The 13,762-nt window shown below is 40.6% G+C and overlaps 2 protein-coding genes across 19 annotated transcripts in view; both read right to left on the bottom strand.

Moving 5' to 3' along the window:
* Nucleotides 1-6,864, bottom strand: part of ORC1 (origin recognition complex subunit 1) — a 75,290-nt gene extending 68,426 nt beyond the window's left edge. Inside the window, exon 1 of one of the 2 annotated variants that reach the window (XM_070078507.1) lies at nt 6,761-6,864. In XM_070078507.1, the coding sequence (XP_069934608.1) occupies nt 6,761-6,799 (39 nt within the window). In that variant the 5' untranslated portion in view covers nt 6,800-6,864. The remainder of the gene's footprint in view (nt 1-6,760) is intronic. The other variant, XM_070078510.1, reaches the window with a different exon arrangement.
* TUT4 (terminal uridylyl transferase 4) overlaps nt 1-13,762 on the bottom strand; it is a 234,434-nt gene that overhangs the window by 15,709 nt on the left and 204,963 nt on the right. For 10 of the 17 annotated variants that reach the window (XM_070078493.1, XM_070078495.1, XM_070078501.1 and 7 more), the window contains 2 exons: nt 10,287-10,445; nt 7,929-8,451 (listed from right to left, as the gene is read on the bottom strand). In XM_070078493.1, the coding sequence (XP_069934594.1) occupies nt 8,363-8,451; nt 10,287-10,445 (248 nt within the window). In that variant the 3' untranslated portion in view covers nt 7,929-8,362. Of the gene's footprint in view, nt 1-6,760; nt 6,864-7,928; nt 8,541-10,286; nt 10,446-13,762 lie in introns of those variants that run through there. The other 7 variants (XM_008265243.4, XM_070078502.1, XM_008265244.4 and 4 more) reach the window with 2 other exon arrangements.

The raw sequence follows: 13,762 nt of genomic DNA, 5'->3' as shown, positions 1-13,762 counted from the left end.
TCAGGAAAGAATTCTTTATTACAAAATGCATCCTGATATTTCCTATTAACTAAAAGCTTTACAACAGGGCACAACAACAGCTCGAGTCTAAAAACATCAACCAAAAAAAAAAAAGGCAAGTTAGAGGCTGAAGAGCTTAAAAGGCATGAAGAGAAACATTCCTGGAGCTAGCACTATGGCATAACAGGTAAAGCCACCATCTGTAGTGCTGGCCATCCCATATGGGCACTTGTTCTGGTCCAGGCTGCTCCACTTCCGATACGGCTCTCTGCTATGGCCTGGGAAAGTAGTAGAAAATGGCCCAAGTGCTTGGGCCCCTGCAACCGCATATGAGACCTGGAAGAAGCTCCTGGCTCCTGATAGGCGCAGCTCCAGCCATTGTGGTCAATTGGAGAGTAAACCATCGGAAGGAGTATCTCTTTCTCTCCTCTCTGTGTAACTCAGCCTTTCAAATAAATATATACATCTTTAAAAAAAAAAAAAAAAAAGACAGCTTTAAAAATTTGCATGAATCAGTCTTATTAGAAGCCACAAGAGAGAAAATAAGGCATAGACTAAATAAGCTAGAGGGAAAACAAGTGGAAAAGAATAGAGAGGGTAGCTGTTATGGCATAGGGGTTAAGCCACTGCCTGAAATCCCAGCATCCTATATGGGCACCTGTTTGAATCCACTTCTGATCCAGCTCCCTGCTAATGGCCTAGGAAAGCAGCAGAGAATGGCCCAAACACTTGGGCCCCTGCACCCATGTGGGAATCCCAGATGAAGCACCTATTTTTGGCCTAGCCCAGCCTAGTCCATTGTGGCCATTTGAGTAGTGAACCCTCTCTATCCCTGACTTTCAAATAAATCTTTTTTTAGAAAATGATTAAAACATACTGAATTAAATATATCAAGAAATAACCTGGGACCAGCGCTGTGGCGCAGTGGCTTAACGCCCTGGCCCTGAAGTGCAGGCATCCCATATGGGCACCAGTTTGGGACCCAGCTCCTCCACTTCTGATCTGGCTCTGCTGTGGTCTGGGAAAGCAGTGGAAGATGGCCCAAGACCCCTGCACCCGCGTGGGAGATCCGGAAGAGGCTCCTGGATTCAGATTGGCAAAGCTCTGGCCTTTGTGGCCAATTGGGGAGTGAGCCAGTTGATGGAAGACCTCTCTCTCTCTGCCTCTCCTCTCTCTGTGTAGCTCTGACTTAAATAAAACCTAAATAAAAACAGAATTTTTTGAGAATCCAGAGAGAAATCAAGTCATAATAGGAAGAAAAAGGAAGATGGACTACTCAGATCTCTTAGAAGTCAATAAACCAAAAAGCTCCAAAGGTCTGCAGAAAAATAAAAATCTATCAGGAATTGTCTACTCTGCCCAGGTGTCTTTAAAACAAAAGGAATGAATATTCTTGGGTAGATAAGAAAAGTATATAAATCAGGAGCCTTTCGATAAAATTCATACAAGTAAGAAATAAATTGAGTGAATCTCATTATGATTCAGAAACAAGCAGTAAAAGGGGTGTTATGTACACTTTAGAAATTAAAAAGAATAGGAAATTAATATAAGGCTCAAATCCAATACTATGAATACTATCCATATATAAATAACATAACCAAAAGAGGAGAAGCTCTTATGTTTGCTGGTTTCTATTCTTCGTAGCAGGCTTAACCTAAATCCCATGCAGCGGGGCAATGTACAGTGGGTTAAGCTGCCACTTGTGAGAGTCTTTGGCTGCCCTGCTTTCAGTCCATCTCCTTTTGTCTAGAAAAGTACCAGATAGGCCGGCACCGCGGCTCACTAGGCTAATCCTCCGCCTGTGGCGCTGGCACCCCAGGTTCTAGCCCCGGTTGGGGCACCGGATTCTATCCCAGTTGCTCCTCTTCCAGTCCAGCTCTCTGCTGTGGCCCAGGAAGGCAGTGGAGGATGGCCCAAGTGCTTGGGCCCTGCACTTGCATGGGAAACCAGGAGGAAGCACCTGGCTCCTGGGCTCGGATCTACGCAGTGCGCTGGCCACAACACACCAGCCGTGGCGGACATTTAGGGGGTGAACCAACAGAAAAAGGAAGACCTTTCTCTCTGTCACTGTTTTTTTTTGGACAGGCAGAGTGGACAGTGAGAGACAGAGAGAAAGGTCTTCCTTTTGCCGCTGGTTCACCCTCCAATGGCCACCACAGCTGATGCGCTGCGGCCGGCACACCGCGCTGATCCGAAGGCAGGAGCCAGGTGCTTCTCCTGGTCTCCTATGGGGTGCAGGGCCCAAGCACTTGGGCCATCCTCCGCTGCACTCCCTGGCCATAGCAGAGAGCTGGCCTGGAAGAGGGGCAACCAGGACAGAATCCGGCGCCCCGACCGGGACTAGAACCCGGTGTGCCGGTGCCGCTAGGTGGAGGATTAGCCTATTGAGCCGTGGCGCCAGCCCTCTCTCACTGTTTAACTGCCTGTCAAAAAAAAAAAAGTACCAGATAATGGCCTATTTGGGCCCCTGCCATCCATGTGGAAAATCCAGGCTCCTGGCTTAAGCCTGTCCAAGATCTAACAGTTGTGGCCATGGGGGGAGTAAACCAGAAAACGAAAGATCCCCCCTCCCCACACATGCACACACTCGCTCAGACTCTCAAATAAATAAACCATATATGAATCTAGAAAAGTAACTCTAGTAACACTTGTGTTTTTCATAATTTCATGAGGAATCTTTTAGAACTAGATTTGTGGAAGAAAAACATTAATTTGAGCATATTCTCAATTTGTTTCCTTCTATTAAATCTAAGTGAAATTAAATTGCCATATTAAACACAACATCTGAATTTACTTTTGTAAAGCTGTTTTTACATATGCTTAAGAGAGTTGGTTGGAAAGAGTGAAGATCATAAAAAATTAACTGCATATTTCTGATAGATTTGGTTTTTATACTTTGTATTTTTATAAAATTTTTTATTTAAATAAATAATTTCTAACCAGCCAAAAATGAGTTGTTGGAGTTTAAAGTGTTTTGTAAGCACACTAACACATTTTACGTCTTGTTAAAACTAGAAATTTTAACGATTTCTATGGAGAGCAATTTAGCAAATATAGCAGAAACCTTAAAACTTTTATCCTTTTGCCCAGTATTCCTATTTGTGGGAATTTAACCTAATAGAATAATTAAATGTATACACATTTTATTATTAGTTATGATTATCATTATGATTACATTTATGATTATCATAATGATAATCATGTTACATATATTTTGAGAAAACCTGGGTAAATGTCCATCACAATGGAATTAAGTTATTTGGTATGCATTTAATCCAATTTCTAAATAATTTAAATGGCAAGCAAAATAGAATCTCCAAGTCATTAATCATTAAACAAAATATTTCAAAACGATACAATCGTAACATTGCATTCTTGGGGCTGGCATTGTCGCATTGGATAAAGCTACCACCCGCAATGCCGGCATCCCATATCGGTGCCAGTTCAGAGTCCAGCTTCTCCAATTCTGATCCAACTCCCTGCTAATATGCCAAGGAAAGCAGAGACAAGGAGGAAGCTCCTGACTCCTGGCTTTGAATGGGCCCAGCTACAGTCATGGTGGCCATTAGAGGAGTGAACCAGCAGGTGGAAGATCTCTGTCTTAAAAATGTGTTCTTTGCCTGAGATTATTTTTCATACTTTACATAATTAACTTTGCAACCTTATAAAACTGAACTATTATAAAAGGTTATTCTCGTTTTGAACTTGAAACAGTTTTGTCAATCATTCAACACTGTCAGCTACTAAAGAGATGGGACATTAGATGCTGAAAATTACTAGACATACACTATCATATAAATAAAACCTAGGTTACCCATTCATGCCTTTTGCAAGTGACACATTGCTTTAGAAAGACAGACTGGGCTGGGGCAGTTGCAGTATTTTTGCCCCTCTTAGGTAAACTTCAAATACACAGAAAAGTGGGGAGACTACTAAGATGAACACCCCTTTATACCTCATCACCTGTTCTCCCAAGAACTAGAAGGGGTGAGATATTTGAACCAAACAAAATCTTGAATGCTGCAAGTTGTATTTTCACACAAAAGCACATGCTGGGTGAGATATGTCATTAACAAAAAAATGAGCAACTCAAGCACTTACCAGAATTCTAAAGATGCTGAAATTGTAATATGAAAAACTACCTGTAAATAAACTTGAACTTAACTCAAGGCTGTAAATTTAACAAAGATACCCTCAACCTCCTAGAATAGATTTCAAGTTATCTTTCACGTTGGGAAATATGGGCAAGAGCACAGGCAGTCTACTATTTTTAAGTAAAGTGTACCTGAGAAACCAAAATAAAAAGAACACACTATTCTTAATTTTTAGCTACTTATTATGCACATTTCCAAATAGATCTGTAGCATCATAGCATCACTTAGCCTAAAATCTGGGAAATCTAGGGGCTTAAGAGAAAACTACCTCCACTTACTATCTACACAGTCCCCAAACAGCTAAAAAGAAAAACCACACCCAGGACGGCTTCAGTCTGAATTCCGTAATGTTTCAATGAATGACCACATATACAATGGTGGCCCCCTAAAATTATAATGGGGCTGGAAAAATCCTGTTGCATTTTAACATCAAAGTCATTATAATGTAGCACAATACATTACCTGATGCTGGGATAAACAGACTCACTGAAATGGCAGTCACTAAAGTATGTCATATGGGAATGGCATTGTTTCCCAGTGGGCTGACCTGCCGCTTGACATCCTATATGTGCACTAGTTCGAGTCCCAGCTACTCCACTTCGAATCTACCTCCTGCCATTGTGCATGAAAAAGAAGCCAAAGATAGTCCAAGTACATGGATCCCTGTACCCACATGGGAGACCCAGATGGAGTTGGCCTAGCCTCTGACCATGACAGCCATTTGGAGAATGAACCAGCAAATGGAAGATCTGTCTCTCCCTCTAACTCTGCCTTTTAAATAAATAAATCATTGTTTTTAATAAAAGTACATCATATACAAATTTGTATACTATATAATGCCTGACAATAAATGACTATGTTACTGGTGTTTTATACACACACACACACACACACACACACTTCTTTCCTCTAAAAAATATTTAGGGGTAAGGTGTTCAGCAGTTAAGACACTCACATTCTGAGCCAGTGCTGTGGTGTACCAGGTTAAAGCCCCAGCCTGCAGCACTGGCATCCCACATAGGCTCTGGTTCAAGTCTCAGCTGCTCCACTTCAGATTCAGCTCTCTGCTAATGGCCTAGGAAAGCAGTGGAAGATGCCCAAGTGCTTGGGCCCCTGCACCCGTGTGGGAGACCTAGAAGCTCCTGGCTTCAGATCGCCTCAGCTCTGGCCATTGCAGCCATATGGGGAGTGAACCAGCGGACGGAAGGCCTCTCTGTCTCTGCCTCTCTCTTTCAAATAAATAAAATAAATCTTTAAAAACTAATAAATAATTAAAAAAAAAAAACACCCACATTCTAAATCAGAATTCCAGAGCTCAGTACCTGGCTCTGGCTACTAACTCCAGCTTCCTGCTACTGCAGATTCTGGGAGGCAGCAGTAATGGCTAAGTGATTGGTTTTCTGCCATCAAAATAGGAGAACTAGATTGAGCTCCCAGCACCCAGCTTCAGCCCAGCCCAACCTCAGCTGTTGTAGACATTTAGAGATTAAACCAGTGCATTCTCTCGGTATTTGTCTCTCTCAAATAAATATTTATCATAAAATGCCAGCAACAGACATATACATCTCTTGACTGCATAAGGAGTCCATGTCAAATAATTAATTTGTATCATTAAGGTTTGTGTAAATATACCCCATAATGTCTGCAGCACTGTCCGAAACTACCAGATGAGTCATTTCTCAGAACTTTCCCTGATCATACATGATGCATGACTGTACTTCTATAATCACTGATCACAATCATCATTGCAATTAACATCCTAGCAGCTAAACTTTCCAGATGGCAGAATAGGACTCACAATGGATCATTTAGCACATAGTAGGTCCTCATTAAGAGAATTATCTTCCCTTCGCTCTAAAAGCCAGTATTAATCTCAATTAAAAATACAAAATACTCAAGGAATGGGTTCTGTGGCACAGCATGCAAAACCACTGTTTGGGAAACCCACATCCCGTATCAGAGTGCCACTTCCAGCCTAGGCTACTACATTTCAATTCAACTCCCTGCCAGTATGTTTAGAAAGCCATGGACGATGACTCAAGTACTGCAGTCTCTGCACCCATGTAGGAAACTCAGATGGGAGTTTTGGCTCCTGGCTTCTGCTTGGCCCAACCCTGCTGTCTATTATGTCTATTTTTATACACACACACACACACACACACACACACTTTTTTCCTCTAAAAAATATTTAGGGGTAAGGTGTTCAGCAGTTAAGACACCCACATTCTGGGCCAGTGCTGTGGTGCACCAGGTTAAAGCCCCAGCCTGCAGCACTGGCATCCCACATAGGCTCTGGTTCAAGTCTCAGCTGCTCCACTTCAGATCTAGCTCTCTGCTATGGCCTGGGAAAGCAGTGGAAGATGGCCCAAGTCCTTGGGCCCCTGCACCAGAATGGGAGACCTAGAAGAAGCTCCTGGCTTCAGATCGCCTCAGCTCTGGCCATTGTGGTCATTTGGGGAGTGAACCAGCGGATGAAGACCTCTCTCTCTCTCTCTCTCTGGCTACACCTCTTTCTCTGTAACTCTTTCAAATAAATAAAATAAATCTTTAAAAAAAACTCTGAAAAGAATAATTTCCATTTAAATTCCAACATGTAGATATGCTACCTTTAGATTCACTTTATTGCTCTGAGCTTCAGTTTTCATTTTCAATGACAAAATGGAGCTTCTCTTCAGGAAGGTTCAGGCCGGAGTTTAGCAGGAGCTGCTTCTAAAGAGAACAATCATTACATTTATGGCAGAGATTTTACACTGGGTAGTAGTTCAGAGTTTCCAGGGGAGACTAGACTGTAACAAAAAGTTTGGAATTTCTCATTTGTAAAAACTGAACTTGTCACAAATTTACCAAATTAAGAATTCCAGATAAAGTATTTCAATCTTTACCGGCAGATCATGAAAAATATGGTGGGGATCCACAGGTTGTATCTTGTTACCAGAATAAAAAGTATAAGAAGACATCCACCTTGATAAAAAGATATTTTAACAAATGCTTAGAATTGTCAGAGCACATACCCCTCAGGTTCATAAGAATATTCCTTCACTGAATACAAAACTGAAAACAGTTGTACATCTTATAAAAATCAAGCCCTTTAAGTTGCCTCAGGAAAAACAAAATGGAGACAGCACCTGCATCTATCAATTTCATATGGCAACTATGAAGATCCAATAAAATAAAGGACATGAAAATATCCTTGACATGTGGGAATGTAGCCTATTGCTTAAGATGCTGGTTAAGATGATCACATCAAACACCAAAGTACCTGGGTTTAATACCCATTTCCATCCAGCTGCTGACTCCAACTTACTGCTAAGGCAGACCTAGAGAGGCAGTAGTAATCACTCAAGTGTCCCATTTATGTGGGATACCTAAGTTGAGTTTCCAGCTCCCAGATTCAGCTCAGTCCAGCCCCGGCAACTGCAGGCACCTGGGAACTGAAGCAGTGGATGGAAATCTAGTAAGCACATTGCTTCTTAGCCTTTTAGCTAAGATCAAGGGTAGTAAAGCACATTTTTTGTCTCTGTCTGCTATAGACAGGAAAGAAAAAAGGAAGGTTCTTTAAATCTCTAAAAATTTAGAATACTCTATCTAAAAGAAGTCTATATTATTTTTCTATCATCTAAACTAGATGAATTAACCAAATTCATTCTTGTCCAAAAATATTTATTAACTTAAAATAGAACTACTTCAAACACACACAAAAGTAACATTTTCTGTTCAAGTATGAATATGTTCCACATACAAATATGTAGAAGAAAAAAATCCTGAATCTTCATGTAATGTAATTGTAATTTTATTTTATTTTTTTGTTTTTCACCTTTTAAAAAGTTTTTGGCACTACAAGGTTTTGTAAAGAATAGAAGTGACAAATTTAAAACACATGAAATTCTTTCCTAATTCTTAAGAACAATATATATAAAGTCTGAAGCAACCAAAGTATGAATACAGCTAATAGAAAATAAAGAATGTAATTTTTTAAATTCTCTCTTTATACAATTCATCAAGATTAAACAAAACATAAAATTCCCTTAAAAATAGGGTAATAAAATAGATGAAATTTGTATCACTCAATTTGTGATACTAGTAAAAACTATAGTTCATATTTATATACAAATAATACACCTTTTAAAAACAGTCAGAATTTAAATAAGCTATCTAAACGTGTTAAAATTTTAAATCAGGACCTGATTTGTTTTGCTTTCCATTAAATGTCACTTTTTCTGCTGAATGTAACTGACACTGAGGTACGGATACCCTTGAGACAGCAGGATTGGCTGGTTGCTGTGCATCGGTAGACCAGCTGAAAGAAAATGGACTCGCATTACTCCGAGACGTTTCCTCTTGGTGGGTGGGGACAACGCTCTCTACACCGACGGATGGCACATCTGTCTGTTGGATATAACACAGACAGGAAACTGAAAGGTGCGTGCCTATTTATCTGACAATCCCTTAAAATTAACTTGTAGCTAGTTCTTTTCTTCTATTTACACAATATGAGGAGATGAATGAATCATGTCAAAACATTGGGGAGGGGAGCAGGAAAAAGGAGGAGAATGTGAGCATGTGAAAGAAGGGAGAGGAGACAAGAGATGCAGGGTGGAATAAGAAACCCCTACAGAAGGACTGCAGACCACCCCAGCCTACACGGGCCTAGAGTATGACTTGGTCATAACTTCCCACAATCCTAGCTCTTTGCTGAAGCTGAAGAGAACCCAACCACAAAGTTCCCTCAGAATGTCTGACACAGGCTTGCCTCCCAGTAAACACACAGGCTGAAATGTATCAGGCCTGACACTTAGAGCAGGGGCCTCCCCTTACAGTTAGTGCTGCATTCGTCACCACTCCGAGTTTCTGCCTTTAATGTCCTGAACTTGTATTTTAACTATGAGACTGAGTCCAGTGTTCTAAACTCCCAGGCTAACCAAAAGCTAAAGGCCAGAATTTGAGGTTTTGCCTGTTGGAACAGACACTTCTGAGGTAAGTAGGTTAGATAAAATGTTCCAACTTTCTAGGAATTCTCAGTGTGTAAAATTCATTACCCAGGTTAAAACTGTTACTGCTACTATAAAAGCACCAGATACGCATAAAATATTCTCATGTGATTCAAGACTTACTTTTACTAAGCTAATCTATATCTCTCTTTGCTTCAAAAACTTCTATTAAATCCCTACTACTTACTATACCAAGTGCAAATTTCATAATACATATATTAGTGTACTCTCTCTAGCCTTATTAATTTTCCCATGAATCTCCATCCTCTAGTCCTGATATTTTCTCTTCTTCCTCATTATTTCAGACAAAACCCAGTGACTGTATGATATTTCTCAGCTAATAACAATATCCTTCCCTTTAATCTCTAAAAATTCACTAGGGAAATTTAAAATTTTAAATTTTTCAAATTTAAAAGACATGTTCAAATTTAAAAATCATGTATGATGTAATTTCTGGTACCCAAATCCTGCCCCTTCTGCCAGAGCAACAGTAACTGATTACACTAAATTCCTGGAGCCAGTGTTGTGGCACAGCAGGTTAAACCACCAGCTGTGATGCTGACATCCCATATGGGGTGACAGTTTCTATCCCAGCTGCTCCACTTCTGATCCAGCTCCCTGCCAAAACAACTGGGAAAGCAGCAGAAGATGGTCCAAGTGTTTGGGGCCCTGCCACACACACGGGTAATCCAGATGAAGCTCCTGGCTCCTGGCTTTGATCTGGCCCAGCCCTAACTGTTGCAGCCACCTGGGGAGTCAATCAGTGGATGGAAGATCTCTCTCTCTCGCTCTCTCTCTCTCGCTCTCACTCTCCCCCACCTTCCCTCCCTCTCCCTTTTTCTCTCTCTCCCCCCTCCCTCTCTAAAACAATCTTCAAAAATTAAAATTAAAATTAAAAAAAAATCCTACTCTCACCTATTTAACACATTTGGTTCTCATAATAACATGCAAAGAAAGCAGAGGGATTTTATTTTACTCTAGCTTGAGCAGTAAGCACCTAAATGTAGCCTGACATACAATATGCACTCTCAATAAATCTTTACTGAATGCATGAATTTTCATTCCTAGATCTTGGCCTTGTCTGAGGCTCTCTGTCCCGGAATAAACCCACCCAATCTATTATCCAATTTGTAATAAATGGTACCTTGAGAATAGAAGGGTTTGTTGGGCTGAAATCTGGCATTTCCCTGATGCATGAAGTTTTGATGCAAACCATAAGGCCACGAAGCTGGGACAAGGGGAAAATGGGGACGTGGTGCATGTTCCCAAGGAATTGGAGGATTCAGTCCTCGAAAGCCTGGCTCTGCATTTCAACAACAACAACAACGAAAAAAAAAAATTTAAAACATTAGTTTGTTGATTCAAACATTCCTTCATTCTACAAAAATATATTGAGTATGTACCAAAAAACAATTTTTTTAAAGTTAGTAAACACTTCTATTTGATCAAATTATTCACAAGACAGACAATATAAAAAGATAAATACAACAATATTTAATAATTCCCATAACACATAGGAAATACAATATTTAAATACAACAATATTTAATAATTCTCATAACACATAACACCCCTTCTGAAGAGGGGTATTATACCAGTTTCTGAACTTAGAGAATATCCTAAGATCAGCTAAGTTGAGTTTTGAAGAACAAGAAACCAGTCAAGCAAAAGGAGCAAGGAGGGCATTTTCAAGTAGAAAGAACAGCATTTACAAAAGCCTGAAAGCAGGAAAGTACAGCAAATTTGGGAGCTATAAAGCAATCAGCAATACAGACAGGGCAAAGGAGGAGGTACTAAGTAAAAGGGCTGGACAAGAAAGTGGATATATAAATGTCAAAGAATCTTAGTTTATTTTTTTTAAGATTTTTATTTATTTATTTGAGAGATAGAGTTACAGAGAGGCAGAGAGAGACATAGTATTGCATCCTATGGTTCACTCCCCAAATGGTCACAACAGCTGGAGCTGGGCTGATCCGAAGCCAGGAGCTTCTTCCAGGTCTCCAGCATGGATGCAGGAGCCCAAGCACTTGGGCCATCTTCCCAAGCAGAGAGCTGGATCAGAAGTGAAGCAGCCAAGACTAGAGCTGGTGCACCAGGCAGAGGATTAACCTACTGCACCACCCCACCCTGCCTCTTGTCTTTCTTCTAAGGACAAGAACAATCATAACAGAAATCAACTAGTATCTTGGATGAGAGGAGATCCTATTAGAAGTCTGAGGCACTATGGTACAATTGTTGAGAAATTGGGCTTTGCTCTTAAACAGGTCTGAATTCAAATCAGTTCCAAAAATCACAAAAGTCCCATTGTAAATCTCAAGTTGTTTTGAGTATCACATGAGATAACAAAAACAAAGTGGCTTGTACAAATTCTGCACATAGATAGGAACTCAAAAAATGAGTCATGTTCTTTCTGTGGCTAACTACACCCAAAAATCGTCTTAGCTTCCATAAAGATGTATCTTTAAGTACATTTTTCTAAGTGCATTACCCAGTGAATCTTCTGGGTCATTCTGGTGTTTTGTTATTCAGGGTCAAAATGTGTTGCTACAGAATACCCGAAACACATGGCATTTATTAGGTAAACTTTTGATCAACATAGAGAATTCAAATTAGAATTTAAGGGATGGGGAAGAGTAGTTAGCTACTTTCTTACAAGCTCAGTCTCATCAGAAGATAAAGAAAATGAAGCAGATACTCTAAACTCTTAAAGCCATATTTTACAACTTAGAGCTGAAGCTGAAGAGCTCATATAAAATCAACGAGATGGTATATAGATTTACTCTACCATCAATTGAGAAATTATGTTTAACAACAAGGTATTGTAACCACTTTTCCAATCAAGTATTTTTCATAATATATTATCTCATTAAAGATAATTCCAAAAAAGGGGGTGGGGCTCATAATCTCCTAATTTAATATAACCAAAATTATCATTTTTAAAAAAGATTTATTTATTTGAAAGTCAGAATTAGAGAGAGAGAATCTTCCATTTGCTAGTTCATGCCCCACATGGCCACAACAGGCCAAAGCCAGGAGCTTCCTCTGGGCTCCCATGTAGGAGGCAGGGGCTCAAACACTTGGGCCATCCTCTGCTGCTTTCCCAGGCGCAGGGAGCTGGATTGGAAGTGGAGCAGCCAGGTCTCGAACTGGCACCCAAATGGGATGCCAGCACTGCAGATGGCAGTTTAACTTGCTGCACCACAACACCAACCCCATGATTATCATTTTAATGTATTCCCACGCAGTTATTCCATTTTGACACACTAGTAAATTTAGTTACAATATTAACTATGAGTTATATATTCAGAAAACAGATAATATCTGTTGTATAACAGTTTATGATGTAATAACGTATGACATCAAAAATATATCTTCTCCATGTTTGGGCGCTAAACTGGCCACTAGAGAGACAATGACAATATCAGCAAAGACTAAAGGTTTCCAGAACAAAGTAATCTAAGTTAAATAGTGTCTGAGAATGAGTAAGTTAGCTAAGCTTTAGGGCAAGGCAGAAACAGGTAAGTGAGCAGCGAAAAGGCAGGCAGAACCAACTTAAAAAAAACAAGGGTAAGGGGTGGATGCCATGTCGTAGCAGGTAAAGCCTGCTAACAGTGCCAGCATCCCATATGGGCACCACTTCAAATCCCAGCTGCTCCACTTCTGATCCAGCTCTCTGCTATGGAAAGCAGCAGCAGATGGTCCAAATCTATCGGGCCCCTGCACCCACATGAGAGACCGGAAGAAGCTCCTGGTTCCTGGCTTCCGATTGGCTCAGCTCCAGCTGTTGCAGCCCTTTGGGGAGTGAACAAGCAGATCGAAGATCTCTGTCTCTCCTCCTTTTTTTTTTTTTTTTTTTTTGACGGAGAGAGAGAGACAGAGAGAAAGGTCTTCCTTCCTTCCATTGGTTCACCCCCGAAATGGTTGCTGCAGCCAGCGCACTGCACCAATCCAAACCCAGGAGCCAGGTGTTTCCTCCTGGTCTCCCATGCAGGTGCAGGCAGGGCCCAAGCACTTGGGCCATTCTCCACTGCCTTCCCGGGCCACAGCAGAGAGCTGGCCTGGAAGAGGAGCACCTGGGACAGAATCCGGCTCTCCGACCTGGACTAGAATCCAGGGTGCCCCGGTGCCGCAGGCAGAGGATTAGCCTAGTGAGCCGCGGCACCGGCTGTAACTACCTTTCAAATAAAATAAATAAATCTTAAAAAATAACAAAAACTCAGGGGTAAGAGGCAATACAGTGTGTTTGCGGGATATTAATTGCTTCATTATGACTGAAACAGAGATCAGCAAGTGGTGGGGGACTTAAAATTATAAAAATTGAACTGATACACCATGCAGCAGAAACACTGTATCTGTGTTCATGGTTATGCAACTCAGTGACTATCATGGTAGTACATGATATGGCATAAAAACTCTGGTGAAATGATACAACCAGAGGCCACATTAAAAGGACCATGAATGCCATTTATACTTTGATCTCAGTAATTAAGTTTCCACATTCTGACATTTCTGTTGAGTAAAATACATTATTTGCCTTTTTCCCAAAGAGGGTAGACATATTTTCCCCAACATCACAGTTCTCTAAGGAATAGCATATTTTAATAACCACTAAATTTTTTT

This window comes from Oryctolagus cuniculus, chromosome 7, assembly GCF_964237555.1.
Source record: "Oryctolagus cuniculus chromosome 7, mOryCun1.1, whole genome shotgun sequence".
NCBI classification, from domain to species: domain Eukaryota; kingdom Metazoa; phylum Chordata; class Mammalia; order Lagomorpha; family Leporidae; genus Oryctolagus; species Oryctolagus cuniculus.
This window is presented reverse-complemented; position numbering and strand designations above follow the sequence as displayed.